The 25472-nt window shown below is 36.8% G+C and overlaps 1 protein-coding gene across 2 annotated transcripts in view; it reads right to left on the bottom strand.

Moving 5' to 3' along the window:
* Positions 1 to 25472, bottom strand: part of srpk1b (SRSF protein kinase 1b) — a 55127-nt gene that overhangs the window by 13858 nt on the left and 15797 nt on the right. Inside the window, exons 1-3 of one of the 2 annotated variants that reach the window (XM_081357212.1) lie at positions 13659 to 13778; positions 3576 to 3691; positions 15 to 123 (exon numbers count right to left, since the gene is read on the bottom strand). In XM_081357212.1, coding sequence (XP_081213338.1) covers positions 15 to 123; positions 3576 to 3691; positions 13659 to 13735 — 302 coding nt within the window. In that variant the 5' untranslated portion in view covers positions 13736 to 13778. Of the gene's footprint in view, positions 1 to 14; positions 124 to 3575; positions 3692 to 13658; positions 13779 to 25472 lie in introns of those variants that run through there. The other variant, XM_081357213.1, reaches the window with a different exon arrangement.

Here is a 25472-nt window from a genome sequence, read left to right as displayed (position 1 = left end):
GTAAGTGAACATACTGTGTGTCCCAAGCAAGCCAAACAGTGGAAAAATGACCCCATCCCAGCTTGCGGATTACGTGGTACCGTCCATTGAACAGGTCGCCTATTTTCACATGGTGATATCCACCTAGAACATGTTGGGGTTGTTAGAAAACACTGCTAGAAACAAAACATCTGGAATTATTTGAAAATCAGGGTACAAAATGAACACGGGTTATCTATCGATTTATTCAAAAATACAATTTATTAAAAACAAAATTCATACAAACAATTAATTGAATACATTTCTTCAAAGACTTCAAAAAGAAAACTTTGAGAAGTTTGGCATTATCCTTAACTATTGCTTCTAAAGAAGAAAAGAAGAAATCAACAAAACTGCTTCGCTGCTTGCTTAATGCTTTAAAAAACATGTGGTGAGAGCAACATGCAGAAAATAAATAAATAAAACAAGAAAATTACAGGTGAACCTCGAAAAATTAGAATTTCGTGAAAAATTTAAAATTTTTATGATTATGGCTTATAGTTTATGAAAACCCCAAATTCAAAATCTCAGAAAATTTGAATATTACTTGAAATCAATAAAAAAAAGGATTTTAAATACAGAAATGTCAGCCCTCTGAAAAGTATAATCATGCATATGTAAATAGTTATATATACTAAATATATTAGTTTCACCTTTTAATTTGAAATACTGAAATACACAAACTTTTGCACGATATTCTAATTTTTTGAGTTTCACCTGTATATCATGGAGAGGATTTGATTTTTATGATCAAGTCAAGGTTATTCATTCACAAATTAATTTAAGAGCTTCAATTAATTATTCATGATCTTTGTTCACTGATATCATTTGTATATCAAACTGATTTTCAGAGAAACAAAATATCACCCATTATAACCCAACCTGGGATTTGATCAAATGTTTACTTTGTTTGAACTTTATTCCAATAAAAACTGCGACTCTGATTTAATAAGTATGCATGTTTTTTCAAATTCCAGGTTTGTTGTGCTTGTTTGAGGGTTGCACAATTGGGCAATACAATCATATTGTGATTATATATTATAATATGACTATAAAATAATGATAATTTTTATTAGGATAATTATAATGATTTTTATTGCATAAAAATATTAAACAAAATAAGAAAAAATGCATTTGTAATAATTTAGAATGTAATAAAAACAATAATAAAATCAATTTTGAATATTTTTAATTGTAAATAATTATTTATTTTTCCAGTACAACTGTAAGCTTACAATACTAATATTTATGTCTTAATTTCTTAATTTTCAAACGTTAAACAGGTAAGCTTTTATTTTGGCTGAAACCCACAGGGAACCCTTGAAGTTTCTCATTTGCAGACAACAGATTTATAAATGCTTCTCATTACAGATCTGGTGTGGTTTATAAGCCACCCAAAAGAGTCTCTGTACTGTGCAACAGCATTTAGTGGGAATTATGCCACTCCGAGTCAATGAAAACACTGGATCATGAATTGCCTGTGTGCAATAAGATAAGTGCTGCGCATCAATCTATAATGTGCAGCGCATATATTAATTTCATTAAATCGCAGCCTCTGTATTTAATAATCGCACTAAACCAAAAAAAATTATTACGACTAATCGTGCAGCCCAATAGCCAAGTGTGGCAAAAAAATATTTTGAATCCTGTTTATGATACTAGTGTTTTCCAAATAATTACCTAGACTGTGGCGGTCTATAGACCCTGAGTCTAATCTGACCCACCAGTTTCATAATGAACCGAAAATATTATAAAATTTCTCATAATAACATAAAAGTCCCTAACGTTGTTTTGTGCCATTGCTTTGGCAAAGTATCTGTCAAAAAAACTAAAAGCGCGATATCACCTTGTGATAGCAAATCACTGCGATTTAATTAAATAAGCATAATGGAAGTGCACACATTGCGTTTCCTGCGTCTCAGAATGGCTCAGTTCACATTGAATGAATGCAGTGAACTCCATCTCTGCATGTGCTGTGAGTTTAGCATGCATTTGGGAACGTAGCGGGCAACAGTTATGCATTTTCACATTTGCATAATTTCCAATATTTTTGTGGGGAGATGTTTACACTACAGCAGGGGTTTTCAAAGTGTGGGGCGCACCTCCCCAGGGGGGCGCCAGAGCATGCCAGGGGAGGCGCGGAGAGTGGTAAAAACTATAGCCTAATAATTTGTTTAAATTAATAAATTAAAAAGTTAAATTGTTATTATTTTGAAAATAAGGCCTTGTTTACACTGCAGGTCTTCATGCCCAATTCTGATTTGTTGCCTTTTTTTTACCGTCCCTTTACACGTTCTTTTAACTGTGACCGTACAATGTCGCCATACTATCTGAAACATCGCGCATGCTTAAAGTGTTAAAATCTCTTGCACAGATGGATGAACGTGAAATATGCTTGATGCTAGCTCGGCGATGCGAAGTTAGCCGAACATCACCATGATTTTGAGGCGGAGGAGGAGTAAAAGTGCCATCATTGCAGTCTGTGCTCATGCTTCAAGTTGTTGAGTGTGAGAGAGATCTCAGGACTCGTGGGAGCAGATTCTGTTTAAATATTGGCTTTAACGAGGGGCGGTCGGTCTGAAATTTTAGGATGAGCAAGCCAACCTTTAATATGTTGTGTCAATGCGTGTCCACATTCCTCTCCTACGGCGACACAACGTTTCGTCCCTTCACAGATGTGTGTCAGGGTTTCTCTCGTCATTAAACCGCGGAGAAGTAGATAATGCCTCAGAAAATCCGATCTACCTGTTTACATGACAGTCGCATTGGCACATATCTGATTTATTTCCACATATGAACAAGGCCTGAAACCGATCTCGAAATATCCGAATGCATGCGTTTTTTCCCTGTTTACAAGTTCATGGAACACATCCGATCTGCGTCACATATGAGCAAAACATCGGAATTGGGTCACATTTCACTGACCGTGTAAACGAGGCCTGCACTTTTCATGTTAACACAAACAATGATAAAAGTGAGGAGTTAAGAGTCTGACATTGCTATGTGTGTGTGTGTGGGTTTTTTTTTTTGCGCCATTGGGTAAGTTGTGTCAAAAGGGAGTTTTCACTGTCTTAGACTTTGAAAACCCCTGCACTACAGCATTTCACTCCATTTGTAATGAGACACGTTTTTAGTTTTCCGCCAGAAAAAAAAAGGCTCAACAGCAGTTTCCGTCAAAATAAAAGCTCAAGGGTTTTTCTCCTGCAAATGTAGAAATTAGGACAAAAGTATTGCAATTTCCCTATTGTAGCGCAAGTGAGATATATATATTTTTTTACAGTGCATTTGTTTTACAATATATGGCTATTACTGTTATAGAAATAATAATATAAATAATATGAATTACTATATTATTATTATTATTATTATTATAATCATTCTAATTGTTTCACTTTCTAAAACACCAGTGTGAATGTAACGTAGACTGAGACAGTCTGAAGTTAAGAAGGTACAGTACGTCAATTCACCAACTTTTTCCTTTGTTCAGTTTGCACATTGAACATGGGCTGGACCTCAAAGTGAACACCAGACTGATTAATTTAATTCAGGACTCCTACCCTTGCAGTAATCATTAGGGTCCTCTTGCTCTTCATCATCTGAGCCCAAGATCTCCTCATCTTGCTCCTGCAGGGAGTCAGGCTGCTGCGCGGCTCCCCTCGGGTGGGGATCAGGCCTGGGAGAACCAAAGCTTATCGTTAGAAAACAGATGCAACAACGGCCACCTCTGGCTCTGGCCAAACGTCTTCACACATCTCATTCTAGATGCCAAATATTATCCAAAGCCTTTAAAATGCTGTTATTGGCAATAATTGAAAATCCTTTGTGGGGTTTGCTGCGTTTACAATTTAATACCACCATTATTTTGCTATTGCATCTATGGATGTCCACAGGGGCTTCTCTAGTGTGAGGGTCAGATATTTATGAAACCTATAAATCAGTGCAGGTGCAAACCGAAGGGACTGTAGTGATATTGCAGAATAAGAGAGTCTCTCTTCTCTGGTTCACAATATCTCAGCGGGAGCTGTGAAGGAAATCTTAAGAGGCGTCAAGCTAAGCGAGATCATAAAGAAGTCAGTCTTTTTGAGTCGTGCTGCTGCAGCAAACTTGAAGGGATAGTTCATACGAAAATGAAAAATATGTCATCATTTACTCACCATCATGTCATTCCAAACTTTTCTTTCTCATGTGGAGCACAAAATATGATATTTTAAAGAATAATATTTCGAAAATATTCAATGAAAGGATGAGGATGATCATTGTAATATTTGGGTGAACTATCCATTTAACATTAGAATGAATGATACTGATCCTGCTTTACCAGACAAGTTTGAATATGATTTATAACACTTTATATATGTAAAAAATATTTTAAACTTACTACATCAATTTCTATGCCTATTTTGTAATTGCAATAAAATGATAAAGTACATTTGATTGAGAGCATTTTAATCATCCATCTCCTGTCACCATGTCATGATACAGTATGTAGGTCGAAGGGCCTTGAGCCAAGATTCAGAGCAGCACTATAAGACCAGACACTGTGCAATTTTGCCAATCTGATTGTTTTAGACTTGATTCATGAATTCTACCTGCATTGTATCTGAATATCTCATTGACCTTTTCAATATCATGCTACTTGCTGTGTTATTTCCACTGGTTGGCTGCACCAGCATTAATGCGATTAGATATGCGGCTTTGTGCCGTTCCCGCTGATGAGCTAGCCTCGCTGCGTAGCGTAATCTCTCTCAAGCAATTGGCAATTTTCTGCATCCTAAACTGGGCTCTCGACTGCGGCTTGGAAGTTCGAAGCAAGTCCAAAATAACATAAGCCTTTACAAGGACACTTTCTGAATTCTCGATATGGCTCATGAACAATGCGCAAAGAACGTCTGAAGCAGTGGATTAAATGCGCTGAAGATCCCACGTCAGGTTTTTTAAAATGTGAAGCTATACATCAAGATTCTGGTCTAAATAAACAGGTTGAGAGGGAAATAAAATGTGCAAGAATTATGAATAAATGCAGTTAATCAGAACAGCCTGACTCCAGAGCAGAGGAAAAGCTTTTTCACAAATCCCAGAAGCTTTTTATACAAAAATCCCAGGCAACACAGATTGTTCTCACAAACATGAAATTGTTTAATTGAGAAACGGTTATCTCTGTCTGCTTGCCAACTGAATCAATTTTGCGCTTCATGCGTCAATGAGTATTTCAATAACGAAGGCACCACCTGCGACAAATACACGGCAAACATCGACTTCAGATCCCAGGGATTTACAAATTCTGCTCGTCACTTGAGTTGATTAATTTTTGATTGATGCAAGCAAACTTTGCAGTTAGCTAAAAAACAGTACATGCATTCTAATGAACATGTTTAGTCCAAAACGATTGAGTTGTCAGTGCTAAGGGCTGAACATGGAGGGTGTTAAACCAGAAAACAATTAATTTAGCCAGATCCCAGATAATTAGAGGCTGTGCTAGAGGGAGTTAATTAGTGGAGGTATGCATGAATGCTACGCTGGTCAGAGGGGAGAGCTGTATGTACGTACACACACACACACACACACACACACACACACACACACACACGGCTCCTGGCTCAGAGCAGAGCAGATGTTGAAGCACAGCAGCCACGTCATCAGAGAAGAGATGAGTTTTTGAGAAGAAATGTTTTTGGTTAAAGATTATGCAGTGACATATCTTTTAATTCATATGCAGGGCACATGAATTAAAAGAAAAAGTCATTTACAATAAACACTTCAATATTCCATGAAAAATAGTCCATTTTGACTTTATTGTGACTAAGTTTCCTTTAGGCGGTCATTAGTCAAGGGTATAGACAGATGTTTTAGATTCTCAGGGACGCTCCAATCCATCGGCCACAGATTGGTATCGGCAGATAATCACATTCTATGACTTGATCGGTAGCCACTTAATTTGTCCGATCTCATGAACTGATCGCAATCTGATAGCATAAAACACAAATAAGTTGACAGGGACTGCTGAATGTTAAAGGGGTCATCGGATGCAAAACTCTCTTTTATATGGTGTTTGCATATAAATGTCTTTGCAGTGTGTGGACACAACCACCATTCAATGAAAAAAATCCATTCACTCCTTTTTTTTAAGGAAAACTCATATTTTCTGAGCAATATGATGAGCATATTGCTCGTACTCCGCCCACGATCACTGACGGACTGTCCCGTATTAGCATATTGCTGCCCTCAGCCATTTTTATACTGTCTAACAAGGCAGTCTTGTGTCGACACCCCTCACGGAAGAGAAGGGCGCGGTGAGCAGTTGCTCATTATCATTTAAAGAGACATGCACCTAAACGGGTCGCTGTGAACAGAGCTGTTTTTGAGGAGGTAAAAGGGTGTTGTTTTACACAACCATTTAGGAATTTTAATCAAAGGATGTTACAAACTTTACATGAAGACCCTAAAGAATCATACCAGCTTGTGGAAAATGGCCATCCGATGACCCCTTTAACATTCAACAAGGACTTAATATTGCTTACCAGAAAAAAACAGGGTAACTGAAGTTTAAAATCCTGAAAACTTGTTTTATTCAATATACTTATGGACTGAAAATGAAGCGCATTTAATTCAATGATAGCCTTTTGACATGTAATAATCACAATATGCTGCATTGCAACTCCTGTTTTTCCGTCCTCAAATTAAAGACCTCATAAAATGATAATTAAAACTTTTCTAATACCGTTTAAGGCCTTAAATTTGATCAAACTGAAATTAAGACTTGTTAAAGACCCACAGGGACCCAGCTTGCAGCAACAAATTACAAAACATCACCCTCAGTGTAATGTCAAAATGACGGATGGCCTTCAGATTGTTCTGTCACTGCTAAAAAAAAAAACCTCTGGGTGGAATAATCACGTTTTGCTTTTAGAAAGAGTGTAATGACAAAAACCTTTTCTTATATAAAAAGTTCTTATATTATCGTTCAGTAAGTTCAAACAATTCAAAGACACGCATTTATTAAAGATCACTGCAGACATAACATCTCCCTGCACCGCAGCTAATGAGACAAGACACTGAAATACAACGCAAGTTAAAGAAATCACATGTTTTCAAGTGGTATACTTCTGCATGGCAGAAATGCATCAACCAGTAGAGATTCTGCTGTATCATTTATACTATGCTAGATATATTTGTGTGGCAATCAGTGGGCAGGACCTACATAAAATATAGAGCGGGGCATTTCTCAAACAAGGAAGGACTTGTTATTAAGTAGTTTTGATGAGAACAACGTGATTCGGAGTTTAGTTATTTGTGCCAAGCAATGTCGCAACTTACTGCAGACATATAGAATTGAAGTGATGTGCAGTCTAGGATGAATGTGCACAACGTGCCCACCCTGACACCACACCCATTAGTGCTTGTTGAAGCACATTTGGGTTTGGAGTTCAAAGTCACGGGCATTAATATGGAGAATGTCCTCCTTAAGAGCTTCAACTTTTCTGGAAAAGCTTTCCTCTAGTTGTTCCAACATGGATGCAGAGATTTGCTTTCATTCAGACACAAGTGCATCATTGAACAGCATTTCGAGTCATGCAATGGGAGAGCAGTCAAGTTCTTCATTTAAAATTAAATTAAATAAAAATCCTTGATTAATACTACTAATAAATGTATTATTCTTTATAAATATGTTTTGATATGAAGAAAGCCGAAACAAAAATCATTCTCTAACCACTGTTTTGTTTGTGGAAACCATGAAAATGTGGTCTGTCTTCAGATAACTGATCTGTTGCAGGAGGGATGGATAAAGACTGTGAAACCCAAACGTCTGGAGAGATTGTGGGTGGTCCTATTTTCTACTGTTGTCAGCTTACACAGCACAAAGCAGTCGAAATAACAGAATGCCTTTCATTTCATTGGTGTCAGTCTAAATATTCGCCTGCCCTTTCAGTGCTGTGCGGATAGGACATTGGTTATTTTGCTATTTTTGCCTGTTATTGTTATGTTATATTTATATTTTGACGACCTAAGGCATAATTATTCAAAAAGAAATATTCACCACAACCAAGACTAAGAATCAAAACAATGCATGTTTGATTAAATTTTGAAGAGTAGGTTTTTTTTTTGTCCATTTAACTTTTACATTGGTGGAATATGCAGATATTCCCACCCAACTCATGCCATTGGTTAAGTCAGAGTTGCTATAGCCTACAAATGGCTTACTTAATGGTACCATAAGCCCTTGCAATCTTCCTCCGAGTCCACACTTTCATGACGTAACACGACTTTGACTGTTGGGTAGAAGTCTGCCGACGGAGATGGCTTCAGCGTGGGCTCGGCGAAAGTGTGCAGAAGGTGGTGCTCGTGAGAACTTTTCTGAAACCTAAAATGACAAGGTCATTTTCTATGATCTTGTGGACTCAACGGACATGAAGAGTGCCATTTGGGACAGGGCCATACTTGTCTCAGCATATTTAACTGGGCTAAAAGAAAGAATGTTTGCATCAAAATGAATTGCACACTTCAGCTTTAAATGAGCAATGTAACAGAAGTAGCGATAGATCTTTCATATTGTGATGTATATACATTGATTGTTGACTGGATGGAGGCAGATCTGAATGAGAGCTTTGTTGATTGTAAGAAAGGGCGGGGTTTAAACGGACCAAATGATTGGAGAAGATCAAGACATCATGAAGACACACTAAGATCAATAACATGCTTTTTTTTTATAGAAAGCATGAATTTCATTTCATGTTGACATTTCAAGACTCTTATGCAAATTTCTATAAAAGCAAATCAATTACACTGCTATCAGCAAATGGAATGTAGCCTAAAGCACATATAAAAATAATCTGACCAGAAAACAATAACTGGGTCCAGCAATGAATCACTTCAGGAGAAGAGTGGATAAGAAGGACAGTTCGCCACGGAGAAACATGGGGTTGAGTGCCTTATTCACCACAGTAGGAAAGCAGTCTCTACAACACTCAAATTCTCATCCGACTTGCATTTGACCACTGAATTGCCAGACAAAAATTCTGATCAAGTAAGGGATTTACTAGTCATAATACAAGATACTCATGCAAAGTTGCACACTAAAAAATCTAAATGATGATGAAAATTATGAAGGCACTGACCAGAATAAAATTCTTACTGGTAAAGACGTCAAGGTGAGTTGAAGTTTGTTCGTTTTGTGGCAGCTCCTGCTTAGAATGCAAGAGGCAAGTTCATGGATATCTAGAGGACTGGAAGAACCTTTTTGGCTAGTATATAGAAATTCTGGAACACAAAGGGCTTGCACATGTGCTGACAACTGATTCTTCAGTCAAGAAATGTTATCAGAACCAGCAGAAACACTGAATCCTCTAATTCAGTGGCTCTCAGTTGTAGTTGGAGTAACCTAGAACTGCACATTTTGGATTCTCCAGGACTCAAAACCACTGTTCTACTTAAATCCATTGATCCTTTAAAGCGCAATAATAAAAATTAAAGCGAGTAATAATTAATCTGTTTGTTTAAGCTGGCAGGGAGCAATAGAGGATATGCAGGAGGGGGGTGTAATCTACTGTTAAACAGGGCTGGGTAATATGACCAAAATCTCATATCACGATATAAGTCATCTCATATCCCCATAATGATATATATCACGATATAGTACCTTTTCTATAAATTCAATCAATTAATAGTTTATTTATTTAAAAATAAATATTTATATTTAAATATTAATTTATATTTATATATATTTATATATTTTTTATTTTTTTATTTTTACCACATGGAAAATAAGTATACTCAAATGTACTCATTCATATGTGATTATTTTTCTCCCTTTATTTAGAACTTCTGGGCAAATGTTTGATTAAAAATGTAGAAATATAAAATATGAATGAAATATAAAACAGTTTTGATCACAGGCCCAACATAAAATATTGATATATAAAATGTAAACATTGTACTTTCAAGTTTAAAATGTGGCAGCAATCAGGTCTTCGAATCTGTTCAATGAACGAAAACAAATTTTGACAGGAACATAGCCAGAAACGGAAACAAAATCAAATGTAATCGTTCTGATGGCCATTAATATTTGAAATGGCCATTAACAGGTTATTAACGTTGTTTTATCGTTCTGTTAAATATTTTAATTTGGCAGATTCAACCAATCACGAATTCAAATAGTACAGACTGTGCAAATGTGATATTGACGCATAGCCGATATCAACGTGAGTGAAATGCCTGTGCTCAGCTGTCAATCATCATAGGTAAGTCGCAATGGCAATGCACTGGCGTTAGTTTTCCCGAGGGTATACTGTATATGTCACCAAATGTCAAACAATTAGGCTTACATTTCAGTGAAAATAAATATCAGGTAATATGCAGCTTGTGAAACCAGCTATAATTGCAGGACAGTGTAGAATATTGATTCACATCACGCACTTAAAGCACTTCTGTGAACAGAGGAAACAGAATAAAACTAATATATAGGCCTATACGCAAAATATAGGCTATTTCACTTAAATAATTACAGATTAACAAAACGAAAGAAAACATTTAGCTGACCTCGGTTTATGCGACGTGGTCCAAAGTTCACGGAAAGGAAACCGAGACGGCAGAGAACGTCGTGCTTGTTTTCTGTATTTTACAAAAGCTTTACAGTTTTTACATTTTTTTTGCTTCTATCTGTATGACCATAAATTACGGAGTTACAGGTTCCTCAGAAGGACAACAATTCCAGTGATCGCGCCGACGCCACACACACGTATGCATTAGTATGGCTAATTTGACGTCACAGCATGTTCATTATCAAAACAAAATAGTCAACCAAACATATAGAAAGTTCACCAAACCTTGTCCTCGTTTAGGAACGAGCTCCTCGGTTTGTCTTGGCTGGTCCCTCTCCTGCTCGGGTCACCCGGTTCGGTCTCCCCTTCACTCGCCATGTTATTAACGTTCTGCCTGCATCCCCATGGTTGCCGTGTAAGATTGCAGTCATCCAAATGATGAAAAAGTTTTGTCGTAAACTATGTTTTTTGTGACGCCACGATATAAATGATAGGGCATAATATGAAACTATAGACTTTTTATATTGTCTTTACGATATATATCGTCATATCGCACAGCCCTAGTTAAACACGGCACTTAAATTCTGCTTAATCTCTGTATTGTTTGTATAGCCTCAGACAGCACGCCTACAGACAGTCTGATGCATGCAGCACACAATAATGACAAGAGCTTACAAAATCATAAGAATGAATGTCTGTGTCATTTTATTTTGATTACAGTAATATGATTTTTCTAATTTCTATCTATTCAAAATAGACTTTATCAGATTCACTTGAAAACAAAGGCATCAGGTTGGTCCATTGGGAACTTCATAGGAAGAACCAGTTGCTTGTGTAGAGTAAGTTTGTGAATCGTTGAAATTCTCTTGAATCGCTTTACTATAAAGCCAGGCTAACTACATCACAGGTGACAGGTGGTCAGAGAGGTTGCATCAAAGAGGCTATTTTCTTATCGCCTCTTCCAGATCCAGCCTATGAATCACATTTCCATAATTCCCTCCATTACTTTAAGTTGTTTTTCAGCGAGGGAGGATTCTATTAAAAGCCTCAAGCCTTAGCAACCAGCCTGGACTATTCATCTAAACCAAAACTTCACCTCCCTAGCCTCTTGATGCATGGCATCCTTCATAACATTCGGCATGAGAAAAACAAGGGGGCTGTGTGTGTCTGTGCATGAGTGTTGGTCCGTGTGTGAGCGTCGTGAGTGGGAGGAGAAACGTTTGGCGCACAGAGAGTTAAATTCACTCCTATTACAGAGAACAGCCTTCAGAACTTCTCCAGCCCACACGACAAACCACAACACGTCTGACATTCTCTTGTCTTGTGTCAGAGTAACTCACGCATGCATCAAAACAATCTTGCTCTTCCAGGAACAGAAATGCCCAGCTCTGGAAAGTCCTACCAGTGTTTCCAGTGGTTGCGGACTGCATTGCAGTATCGGAGCCCAAAGTAAAAGAAAGTTGCTTAAAAGTGCAAAACCTGCTTCATGTGGCTTTTGACACCTGTGGTTTTGCTCTGGTAAAAGTCACTGATTGCATTGACGTTGCCGTCAGTAGAGGATCTTGGCAACTTTAAACCCCACCATTGCAGTGGCTTTCCTTTGACACGCAATCTGGGGTCCAGCTTGACCCCGTACAAATCTCAACAAAGGTGAAGGTGCACAAAACAGTGATGAGCGGTTGATGACTCCAACACAGCAGCATTCAACAAGTCTCCCTTCATTTCATCTCCCCTTCTGTCTCAGTTTATCCCAGTCAGACACTTCAAGGTGGCTGCATTTAATCTGACAAACTTCACACAGATCGTCTCCACCATGCACTTTTTAAGCAGCACCTTCAAGGACATTGACATTTTTAAGTTAAATGCAACAACCAATCAGATGCGTTTTTTTTTAGTGAGCTACATATGTGCGAATCATTTCATTATAACTAACAAACTATAAACATGATGTCAATAACAGATTCATTGCATATTGTAAACAGCTTCATTGATTATAACGGGAGCAATCGCAAGACTGCAGCTTTGTGTACCTCATGTTACAATTGACAGCTTCTGTGATTATAAATGGCAGCAATCTTTGCTCGCTTTCTGTATATAATCCTTTATATTTTTCATGCTGCTACATTGCAAAGTTTCTGGATAGACAACCATATTTAAACACGTGATTGATAGTGATAACCATAGCAATGGACGGAACAAAACAAGTCAAAAATAAGTCAAGTCAAATCTGTGCATTACGTTTGTAATATTATAGACCTGCCACTTTTTCTCATGTAATGTGCACTTTGATGTTCATTTCATTACAAACTTTTTAAATCAGTCACTCAATGACTTTATACATATACAGATTTTTAGAAATACATTAGTTCTTGTTTTATGATCTGTCCTGACAGTGATTAAGTTAATAATATTTTGGATATATTGTCAATCCTGGGCTCGCAGTTCCCAGGGGTTGTACTGTGTGTGTGTGTGTGTGTGTGTGTGTGTGTGTGTGTGTGTGTGTGTGTGTGCGTGTGGATGTTCCTCTGCCACTACAGAAGACCATTTTTGATCCAGGAAAAACCCTGAAATATTTAGATTTTTTCTTTGCATTATATGAATAAACCGCAGGAATACAGTTTTGAATAGCAGTCACTAAATTGCCACTAAATGTTTGTATAATGAGATTTATTACATATATAACAAAATTATTTCCTTTTATTATGCAAATAAAACATTGCAAGAACAAATATTTATTTGTCATTATACAAATACTTATCGGCAGAAATAATAATGCAACTCTCATAATATTTCCTAATTGGTAAATATAGCCTATAGTTTATCATATATATATATATATATATACACAACTATATATAAAAACAGGAATAAACAGTTTCCTAAACTCACTTAATTAAACGACTCCATTATTTTTCCCTTTAAAACTCCGAACATGCAAAAGGAGAAATACTCTGAACACGAAGGAAATTACCATGACAAAAACAACAATTATATTAATCAAATTGTCCATCACAGATCAAATCAAAGCTCTCAAACACAAGGTAAAGCAGACACATGCTTTTCAGACAGCGCAGACACAGATAGGAGTGCAACTCTGCTTCTTACCTACAGGACGCGCGGATGCCCATGAGAGACAGTGCTAATGAAGGCAACAGGGGCTTGCGGGCCAGAGACAGAGCCATGTACCAGAGGCAGAGGAGGGCCACCTCAGTGCACACTGATGCACAGCGAGGCTGAATGCTGAGGAGCGCGCTCTCTCTCTCTCTCTCTCTCTCTGCTGCCGTCAGCAACAAGAGCCCGCCTGTTTCTCTGTGCCACGCGCTCTGATTGGCCGGGGAAAGCCAGAACTGCATTGCAGGTAAAAACACTGCCGCCTCCTCATTTCTCCTTCAAAACGCGGTGCGTTTTGCTGTCACTCCATCCCATCTGCTCTCTCTCTCACTCTCTCTCTAATTACAGCAGAAAAAAAATCCGCCGGTTCACAAGAAGGCGAGTAACTCTCTTGCTCATGAGATCCGTGTCTCAGTGGGTAGTCAGTCCAAACAAGCCTCTTTACAGCCTTATTAGTGATGGCAGGTAAGCAGCACTGAGTCATGGCAGGGTCTTTGTAAGAGTGCACTCAACACAATCAGTTACTCTTATCTCTCGCCCCTCTGAGACACACACCACTACACGACTGAGCATTATCTAAAATGAGCCCCAATCTATCATTTGAATGGTTGCAACTTAAAGCACAAATAGTTTTCATTAAGAGCTGCACAATTCTGGATAAATTGAGAATCACAATATTTTTTGTTAACAATAGAGCTCACGATTCTGAATAAACAACTAAGCTGTACAATGAAATTTACTAGAGGTTACTACAAAATGATAATTGCTGCAGTCAATGTAAAAACTATTTAGTTCATTTTCATTTCTTTAAAAAAAAAATCGGTTTTAATGGATGATTACATGAATCCTTCGTTTTTGAACAAATCTCTTGAATGACTAATTCAATGGTAAATAAACTTTTTAACAGTATCTTGTCGTCATTTACTGATGTAACAATGTAATCGATGCAATCTTTATTTGAAGTGTAGGGTTACACAGACATCAGTGTTTATATCCAAACTATAAACTTTTATCCCAGTCCTAAAACAGAAGTAACACAGATATAATGATACCGTGTGGTTGAGAAGCTGCTTCATACCTATACATGACAACGTCTCTCTCTGGCTCAGCAGCATCGCGACCACAGATTTTAATGTTTGCTGTGATCTTAGCTTCTTGTCAAAAGTTTAATAGACATAGATGAATCAATGACATTTAGGAATATGATCACGTGGGTCTTTGAATTGAGATCACAATTTAACAACAAATCATGTTAAAGCTACACTGTGTAAATTTTTAAGTTGATTCTTAGCAAAAAACACTTTGTTCTTTCAAAATGATATGTGCTCATCAATGTGTAATTACTTCTACTAACTAATCAAGTATTCTCGTAAGCGCAGAATCTGCCATTTAGAATAAATACGAGCGAGTCGCTCGAATGGCGGAAGCCATGTTGCCCCTCCATCTTGAAAATATATTAGACAAAGAGGGACATACCTGAAATTTCAAGCTTCGCCTTTCACATTTTTACACTCAGTGGCATCGTGACGAATGCGAGAGGGAGATTACTCGCGACTGCCGGCAGATTTGAAATAATACGGCCACCGTAGGAGTTAAAACGCCCTCGGAATGGGAGGAGCTAGAAAGTAATATTCAGTTGGTAGTCATATACAATTTCACCGCTAGATGGGAGAAAATCCTACACAGTGTAGCTTTAAAAATCATGTAAGAAAAAATGATTGAACTTGGATTGTAAATGCCAATCAGACTGAAGTCTGTTTTCCAAAAAAGGTGAAATAGCTTCCACTGCACAAAAAAAGGTGTTCTTCACTAAAATAAAATCTGCTCTCCACTTCTGCAAATCTGCTCTCGAAAACAATCTCACTGCCAAATGAGATCATTTAGATAAATATATTTAGATAAATATATATTTTTAAAATTCTTGCAAAAAGTATTTTATTATTGTTGAACTGCTCATAAGTCACTTGGTCAAGAATCGTTTGGAGGACACTGGTTAAAGACTATAGTATTACACAAGACGCGTCACTCGTATTGTTTTGAATGGGGAAAAGTGCAACGCTGAAAAATTTCGTTTTCTGTCATGATTCGAGCGTTTAGAAACAAAATTTATGAGAGTCTTTGTCAAATTTCATTGATTTCAAATATGAAATTTAATCGTAAGCTTGGCGAACAGTTTTGGAGATTTTGATGTTTCCCCAATCAAAAAGACAGGAGCTGCACTTGCATGCCTGAGAGGCGCTTCAAAGATGGCCGCCGAGTGAAATGACTTGTCTTAAAGGGACTTTGCACTGGTCGCACTGTATTTTTTGATTCAGTAAAAGAAAGTGTCATTTGTTAAAGAATCAGTTCAACCACACTGTTTTGGACTGACTTAAAAAAAAAAAAAAAAAAGCTCACAAGAGTCATTTGTTCATAAATCATTTGGGCTACATTGGTTCCACTGTATGTTTTTGATTCAGTCAAAAATAACTGGTTCATACGAATCTTTTGATCAGGAACTGGTTGAACTACACTGGTTCCACTATTTGTTTTTGATTCATTAAAAAGAACCGGTTCATGAGAATCATTTGGGCTACACTGGTCACGCTGTTTGTTTTTGATTCAGTAAAATGAATCTGGGAAACGGTTTCCAAAATAACAATTTGGCCTGGCTAGATGAAAAACCCAATGCGGACAAGCATTTAACAACTATTATATACAATTATTGAGATCAGACTGAGAATGAACTCTATCCATAACAGTGCTTCAGACGAGAGCGGTCAGAAGAGTCACAGCGGCCAACTGAACAGAACATAATACACTCATCAAGTGCTTTTCTAATAGATGGAGAGACGTAGGTGGAGGATGCTGGTGTGAACAAATACAATGCAAAAAGACCTGAATTACAAAATCACCCTAGACCCTGAGCTGTTCATTAAAATCTAGAGATGTACAGACGAATAAAGTCATATGCAAATGCACATACAAAAAGCTAAAAAATGTGCAGCATGCAGAAAAGTACAGATGCCCTTGGTCCTACAGTAGGACTCTTCATTAGCTAAAATAATGCTCTACTAGTTTCTTAGCAACCACAAAACCTTTGGCAATTGAAGGTAGGGTCTCTGTAACTGACAGGGCTATAAAACACTTTGCCACCACCAGCCTTGCATAATTTTTCATTATGCAATTAACAAGCCTTTTATGGTGTTGATACATTTATATAAGGGTTTGTGTGTGTTGGTACTTCAAGTATGCACTTCACTGCTGTGGATTCTTGACATTTTCGTTCCTTTTACAGCCCTGAATAAATTACACAATTTGCGAAAGAAACAAATTTACCCTCTCGATTGCACAATCAACACATTTATGCATCAAAAAAATATTTGCATGTTGGTCTTGTAGCATGTATTGTCACACTGAGCCAATGGTGGGTGACATTATGACCTCATTTCCATATCATTTACTGTCTCTATTCATTCCTGCACTACAGCTATTAACAAAAACTGCCAAAACATTTATTTTATTTTTTCCTTCATTGTTTATAAAGGAACTTCAGAGTTTTCTGTCAAGTGCTATAGTTCAATGTCCTATTGGAAATTAAATCTTGTCCATAACTGCAGATCAACTGGTTAGCTTAAAGAGGCTCTCCTCAGGGATTTGCCTGTTTTTGGGCTCTATTCATACTATCGACATATACACACAGAAACTCATCAACCTGTCAAAATAAAGGTTCGGTTTAACTTGAAGAAACTGTGACCGAAATAGATTATTATTGTACAAAATGTAGGGGAGCGAATATGCATAGAAAATAATAATTAAATTACAAGCATAGATAAATACAACAGAAATTAGATTCAAATGAAATAAACAGAAATTGAATCACAAATGCAAAATAACACTGCATATTCTTAACTGTATAAATTAAATATAATTATTCTATGTTAAAGCTACAAAGATTTTCTCTTTTTATTTTGTTGTTTGATTAACAATGTCTATCAGCGGGTGTATTAGGCTGCTGTCACTTTAAGATTGAATGCACTGATCCAATAAAATGATACGCATTTTCTTTCTCAATAGTTTACATTAGTGTAACTGCATAACACAAGTGACTGCGTTTAGGAGGATACTCGAGACAATTTTGCGAATATGTGTCCGTTCAAGCACTAAGGTCGCATTTACATTGCATGGTTCAAGTGAGCCAATTCAATTTTTTTTCCTCATGTGGCACTTATTGGATATGACCCACGAATGTGTAAGCAGGAAAAAAAGGGTTGGAGTTTTTCCCTCTTTTCCATCTCGTGTTTAAATTGCTTATGGTGCGTGTCCACTGGCGTGGAGTGAGCAGAGCAGAAATTAAAGCAGCAGAGTTTTGTTTTCCATTCATCTCCGCGCCAGTGAACACGCACCGTTACGAATGCCGGTGCATCCGTGCGCATTTTACTTACACTTTCAAATTAGCGGGAATTCGGGGGCGGCAATTGCTTGAATGGTGGGTTCATTACTATTCTTAATGAAAAAAACAACAACAACAAAACTGTACAATAACAAACTCACTTATATTAAACATAACTTTTCTTAACAAAACAATTAAGTACGGCATAACACCATGCGGATAAATTAATTCTGACTCCTGTTACTGATCTGTGCTGTGACTCTCGTTCGGCTCAAGCTGAATTGAGCAGACGTTCAGTTTTTAATTGTAGTATCTGTTCTCTAACTGATTTTTATAACTATAAAAAATAAAAACGACGGTAGGGGGCCAAACGGTGTAGCCGATGTGCAGCTGAACACTGTGTAACACCTACTATTGCAGCAAGCCAAGTTAAGCCCCCAACGGCGCCTTCCAGGCAGCGAGGGGATGGGTAGGTTTAAGGTTGAGGGTAGGGTTAGCTGACTCTAAGGAGCCATTGGGGGCTTAAAACACCATCGAGCTACCCACAACTCTAGTTAAAACCAGTACAAAGACATTTTATATACTCATAACTTCTGGAGAGATGGTGCACAGACACTGGGCAAAGTACAGGTGTGCACGAATAGTTGTATATTTGATCTGTAATAATTATTCGAAATACCATTCAATTATTGCTACATATTGCTTTGATGGCCGTAAATGTAGTAAATCCATGATAAATCATAAGCACACAAACTAAAACTCACATCTATAACTAAATATATTGGGTGGCGCTGTGGAGCTTGTTAAAAAGTTGACTGTATTTGATCACAGAATGTCGTTGTCTGCCTCGAGAATTACTTTGATTATCTTACTAAATTATCTTACAAAATGGAATTACTTTTGATCAAATGAATCAATATGGCGTGTGCAAACATTGTTATCATAATTTCACCACCACAAAATCACATGAAATCCAAACACAGAACCATTGTAATTGTCCAGTCCACTGAGGAAAGACAGCTGTCGATCATTCACGACTAAAGGTCAGCAAAGCTTTAATATAGACATTTGTTTAATGTTATCAACTAAAAGAAAACCTCAAGATATAAATGTAAACTTAAGTATATTGCCTAAACATAAGCTTGTTTAGAAAAGGTAACAAAAACTTGGGAAAAAATAGCGTTATAAATGAATAATTGAATATTTGATTAAAGATTTACTTTAAGAACTTTTTAGCGCTCATTGTCGACCACCTGTGCTTGCACACACTACCAAATGGAGTGTACTTTGAAAGGCTTTATTCTCTGTTTATAATACTCTATTTTTTGTTTGCAAACAGCGACAGCACTAAAAACATATTTGCAGCGCTTGACCAGGCCAACAATTTTAAACACGTGGTTGCGGCTTTCCAAATGATTTTCGTTAAGCTATATTATGAGTCCCAACCACATGCTTTATTATGTTCCACTACAAAACAGGTAGCTCAGCATTTACAGTTAATTAACCAATGAATGCCAGTTATACTTAAGTCTGCCATTGACCATGTATTTAAATCTTTGTGAGCCCTAAGTGCTCTTAAAATTAGAGCCCGACCGATATATCGGCAGGCCGATATTATCGGCCGATATTAGGCATTTTCAAAACTATCGGTATCGGCATTTATAACGGCCGATAAATTAATATTTCAAAAATAAAATAAAAACGGACGAAACACCCTTCAACCATGTTATGAGGGTTGCCGTTGTATAGTTTGTCCACCAGAGGGCACTCTACACCGTCCCTGTTGGCAACACTCGTGTATAACGTGCCACACATTCAGCAACCTGTTGATCCAGCCCGAGTCGGGCAGAGAGAACCGCGAGTGAGATCAGCAGTGAAGTGTGTTCATGGTGAGTTGGTCACGACTCACGAGACATACATTGCTTGAATAACAATTAAAAGAACATCCCTATCAGTTCTCTTAACTCAAATAAGGATGACAAATTTCGTGACTCATGTCCAGTTTTGCTGCGGTTAAATAAGCCGAGAGTGAAGCGGAACAACGCGACGTAGGCTATATTCACATAAAATGTTAACACTGCAGTTCACAAAAGTTCATAATGTGCATGTGCTTTAATGCTTTGTCGGTTAAACATTTAATTTTAAATGCTGATGCGCTGTTCTAACGTGTGCGTTTCTCAGCGCGTACATGTGAAGCTCACATGCACTAAAAGCCTTTCTACCAGCGCCTGGATACTGGACTAAGTTATCTTTCGAGTATTATTGTGCTAATACTGTTAAATACACACAAGATTTACATAAACAATGTCGGTTGTCCGCTTGTCAAATGCGTGTACATTAGACGTGTCGTGCTCAGCTCTTAAACAGACAGTAGCAATTGTAAACACATTGCCGCTTGTCCTTAAAGGGATAGTTCACCCAATAATAAAAATGATCTCATTATTTACAGGCACTCTAATGTTGTTCCAACTGTATTAATTTCCTTCTAATATTTTTCTAATATTAATAGTTTGAAGAATGTGGGTAACCAAACAGTAGCTGGTCCCCATTGACTTCCAAAGGAGAAAAATATACTATGGAAGTCATTGGGGTACATCAACTGTTTGGTTACCCACATTCATCCAAATAACTTATTTTCAACAGAAGAAAATTTGAATTTGAATTTGTTGTCAATTTGAATGTGAAATTGTTGTTTTTGTTCAAAGGACTAAACGTTTAGTCTTAAAAAAAATCTTAAGTTTGTATTTTTATACATTTTATTTATCAGAACTTTAATATATTTTGATGTTCCTCTGTTCTGTTGTGACAATACAAGAAACAAGTTTCTTTTTAAAATGCATTATCATATTATTTTAGTTAAAACTCATAAATAACTACAAATAACTAATGTTAGGGAAATTTGTTAATGTTTTGTTGCGCGTTTCTGAAAAAAAATATATATATATCGTCCGATATATCGGAATATCGGATTTTAAAACCAACAAATATTTGTACCGGTATCAGCCTTCAAAGTCCTTTATCAGTCGGGCTCTAGTACCCATCAAAAGTTTGTACACACCAATTGTAAAGTGTGTCCAAACTTACTGTACTATAATACACATAAATAATATTGCTACTGTATTATAATATACACATAAATAATATCGGCCGATATATCGGTATCTGGCTTTTTTTTATCGGTATCGGCATCGGCGCCCAAAAATCCATATCGGTCGGGCTCTACTTAAAATGCCCCATTATGCTATTTTAAAGTTTCCCTAATGTTGTTGTGGAGTCTCCTACAACAGGTTTACATGCATCAAAGGTCAAAAAACTGTTTAATTTCCTCATAATATACATTTGCACATCACCACATTTTCAATGATTCTCAAACGACTCGTCAGATGAATCAATCTCTCTAAATCCCGCAAGCTACTCTGCTCTGATTGGCCAGACAGCTCAGTCTGTTGTGATTGGTTAACCGAGTACAGCGCGCGCGCGCGTTGAAAACAAAAACGCCCATTACCATAACAACTAGGGGTGGGGGAAAAAAATCGATTCTTCGATGCATCGCAATGCGGACGTGGACGATTCTGAATCGATTCACAAATGTCAAAAAATTGATTTTCTAAAAAAATATCTATATATATTTTTTCTAATAACGTAATATTGACGGAACGCAAAAGGCGGAACTATAAGCGGACGTGCAGTGCGCGGACAGTCTGTGGCGTGCACATAACAGAGACGCGCACATACATAACAGACTCATGATGGCTGAGCGCCAAATTCGAACGGCACCTTCTTCGTTAAAAGCTAACGTATGTAAAATTGGCAATTTCATTGTTACCTATTTAGTATTTTTGTATGAGAGCTGCTTTCTGTATTTAGTTTTCGCATCAGTACACTGTGTAAACCGATCTGTTATACGTGTACGTTATACTGCAATATGTGCAATTTCAGTCACAAAAAGTTACATTTTGACTGTGCTCTCTGCAGATGTTCATTCACTTTTTTTGTATAAGCTGTTTTTGATTGTAGTATACAGCAAACATTTCAAGTCATAACTCTTTATTATTTAGTTGTGTATAAGAGTGGCTTTGTATGTTACTAATTGAAGCTACAGTAAGTTGTTCAAAAATGTTCATTTTGTCTTCTTAATGATTAAATTGGACAATTTTCTTCTAGAAAGACAAGGTGTTCAGGTGGAGAAAAAACTTTTTCTTTACCTTGACATGTTTCGACTGCAACCTGCAGTCTTCCTCCACCTGAACACCTTGTCTTTCTAGAAGAAAATTGTCCAATTTCTACAGTATGTTGGTTCTGATCTACTTCCTAAAGGAAATAAGCCTTTCATTTATTTGTTATTGTTTAGTTCAACTTGATGAGTCACAACACAATGTGATGTATTCATTTCTGTGTTCTACAGAACATAAGCTACATACAAATAATTCTGAAGTTATAACTACACGACACAGAAAGTGCTTTGAGTTGTTGTTACTCAATAAAAGAGTTAAGTAATTCAGCAGCTGACTTTTTTTAATACTGCAATCACTATGTAGTGTATTTTCGTTTACTGTTGTGAAACGGAAAATCAATAATCGCTAATCGAGAATCGTTAATAATCGAAAATCGACTGTAATCGAATCAGGACTTCAACAATCGTAATCGAATCGAATCGGGAAATCAGACAGATTAACCAGCCCTAATAACAACCTCAGCTGTTCTGAGGCTTCCTACAGCGTAAACTAAAGACAGTAACGAACAATGAGGTCGATTTTACCCTATCAATGCGAGCGCGAGTCCGATGATGAAACATTGGAAGAACTAGTTATTGAACCTGAACCTCCATTGACGTTTCTCAGTGAGGCCATCCTTAAAAATATTTTGGTTTGCCGTAACAGCAAAAAAAAAAAAAAAAAAAAAAGGTCTGTAGGTCGGTCTATATTTTTTTTTTTTCGAGATTCGATGTAAAAAAAAAAATGTACAATTTTGGTCAAATTTGCATATCAGGACTTCACTGACAGTTTTCCAGAACTTTGTGCCAAGTTATATACAGTGTTTCCCCTACCATTATATAAGGGGGGCGCCCCGCCCTCCTAACGGCTCCCCCCGCCCCCCTTGGAGGTCAAGTAAATTTGATTTGATTTTCTTTATAGCGACATATTACAATTTGTTATTTTATAAAAAAAAAAACCTAAATGGCCCTTAAGTAATATGTTATTTATCTTATTTCCACGATGGCATGTCTTTTCTGTCTGTGTTTACAATTATCCCAATGAGTGCGCACACTCACACACAAACAAACAATTGCGTCACATACAGTTGAGCACTAGCGGACAGAGAGCGCGCGGCTGGAAATGTGTCGCTGAACTGAAGATGGCAACACTCGCTCTACTGCGAGTAGCAGCCGGAGTAGCTCTCCTGCTCCAAGTCTAACGCCCGTTTCACATATATTTCGTTTGCGGTGAGTATTTTTTTTCCGTACCCATAACAAAGCTTTCACACTGCACGAGGATGCAGTCCGTCGATGATCGATCTGTTCCAGTTGCGGTGCGTATACAGCAGTGCAGAGATCGTTTCTGCACCGAGTCTATTTCTGCTGTGCTGCAAACGCTGAATTAAAGTGACAGGCAGCGCATGTTTCGTGGTCAAAATGAACACCGATTGACCTGAAAATGTAGTAATTTCACCATAAGTGCGATTAATTAAATAAAATGTAGTAATCTCACCATAAATTTATTTAATTAATTTCTACTTTTTTCACTTTAAGACTGAGTTAAAGCAAGGAAAACTACAATTTACCTCAACAAGGCGACATAATGAACAACACTCGTCTTATTCGTGGAGGTGGAAAAACAAACTCTTTGTGACATGCAAGATTTATTGTATTAAAATTTAAATACAAAAGATTTTAATATAAGTACATGGTTAAATATTTTACCACTTGCTTGAGCAACTTAATATATAATTATATAGAAGTAATGTATTGAATAATACATTGTTTAAATTGTGTTTACGTGAACGCGCGTTCACAGCAGTGGTGCGTCTGACAGGATTATTCTCTCCAATAAATGCATCATAGAAATAAAAACTTCTCATAAAAAAAGCCCATTTAAAATTTATATATATATATTGGTTAGTATTTATAAATCTTTTTTTAGTTGTTAGTTAAAAAATAAAACTATTTAAGCTCTGGTCCATTACTATTAACAAATACTTCTATAAATTTAACAAAGGTTATTTGCAAAAGTCAATTTTAAAAATATTTAAATATGTTTATTTATTTTTTAAAGAGATATCTTATGTTAACATTTTTTAACTTTTACAAACCATTACCCTCCCAGACAACCAATTTATGTGACAGATAGATAGATAGATAGATAGATAGATAGATAGATAGAGATAGATAGATAGAGATAGATAGATAGATAGATAGATAGATAGATAGAGATAGATAGATAGATAGATAGATAGATAGATAGATAGATAGATAGATAGAGATAGATAGATAGATAGATAGATAGATAGATAGATAGCGTCTGTGTCAATTTTCCCCAAACCAACCCCCCCCCCCCAAACCTGTAAACCTAGGGGAAACACTGATATATATATATTAAATAACAATTAGAAAACCTGTATAAACTGAACACCAAAGATTAATATTATAGCAGTAATATTATAGGCCTATTCATGTAACGGGTGTGCTGCCAATAACGCGCCTAAGCTGTCAGAACTGGGAAAAGTAATAATTATTAGTATGTCAAATATATCAAGGAGACATTTCAATTGTTTATTAATAAACAAGTGTTTTCTGTGTCAAAGATGAAGTTGACGATGCTGACGCGATCTTCGCAGTAGTGAACGCGCCAGAGAGAAATGCACATCTGTTTTCTGTTTTCTTTCGTTTTGAATTGTTTTGTTTAAAAGTGTACATTTCATGCTTTTTTATATATAGGCCTATATATATGTCTCAGGTCTGTGAGGCAAGTAGCTTATACGCTGAGTTTCGGTTCATTTAAGAGACCAGCTCCAGTTCACGCGCCGGCGACTCCGTGTCCTGATTATATTGCCTTATTTAGCCTATACCTCTTATTTATTAAATACAGGAAATTGTTTGATGAAACATTGATCAAAATTAAGATACAATTAATACAAAACGAAATTCACTTTAAAGACAGACTTTCTACAAAAACAAACTTAATGAAGTGGTTAAAATCATGTCTGCCCACTCCATTTGTCTTCCGATATTTTCGGGATCATCTTATCTTATTCATGCTATTCACTTTTCATATAATCAACATGAAATTTAAAAAATATATATTATTTTATTTAAACATGAATATGAAACTAAATCGTTTTTTAATGACTGCGGGCTACAACACAGGCCTATTAGACAGTAGCCTACAGAGAAATTTACTGTCGGAGCGTTGCCGGTGAGCATGTGGGGGGAGAGATAC

Source organism: Scardinius erythrophthalmus, assembly GCF_964197995.2.
Source record: "Scardinius erythrophthalmus genome assembly, chromosome: 25".
Lineage (NCBI taxonomy): Eukaryota > Metazoa > Chordata > Actinopteri > Cypriniformes > Leuciscidae > Scardinius > Scardinius erythrophthalmus.
The sequence above is the reverse complement of the archived record's forward strand: the minus strand, read 5'-3'. Positions and strand labels throughout refer to the sequence as shown.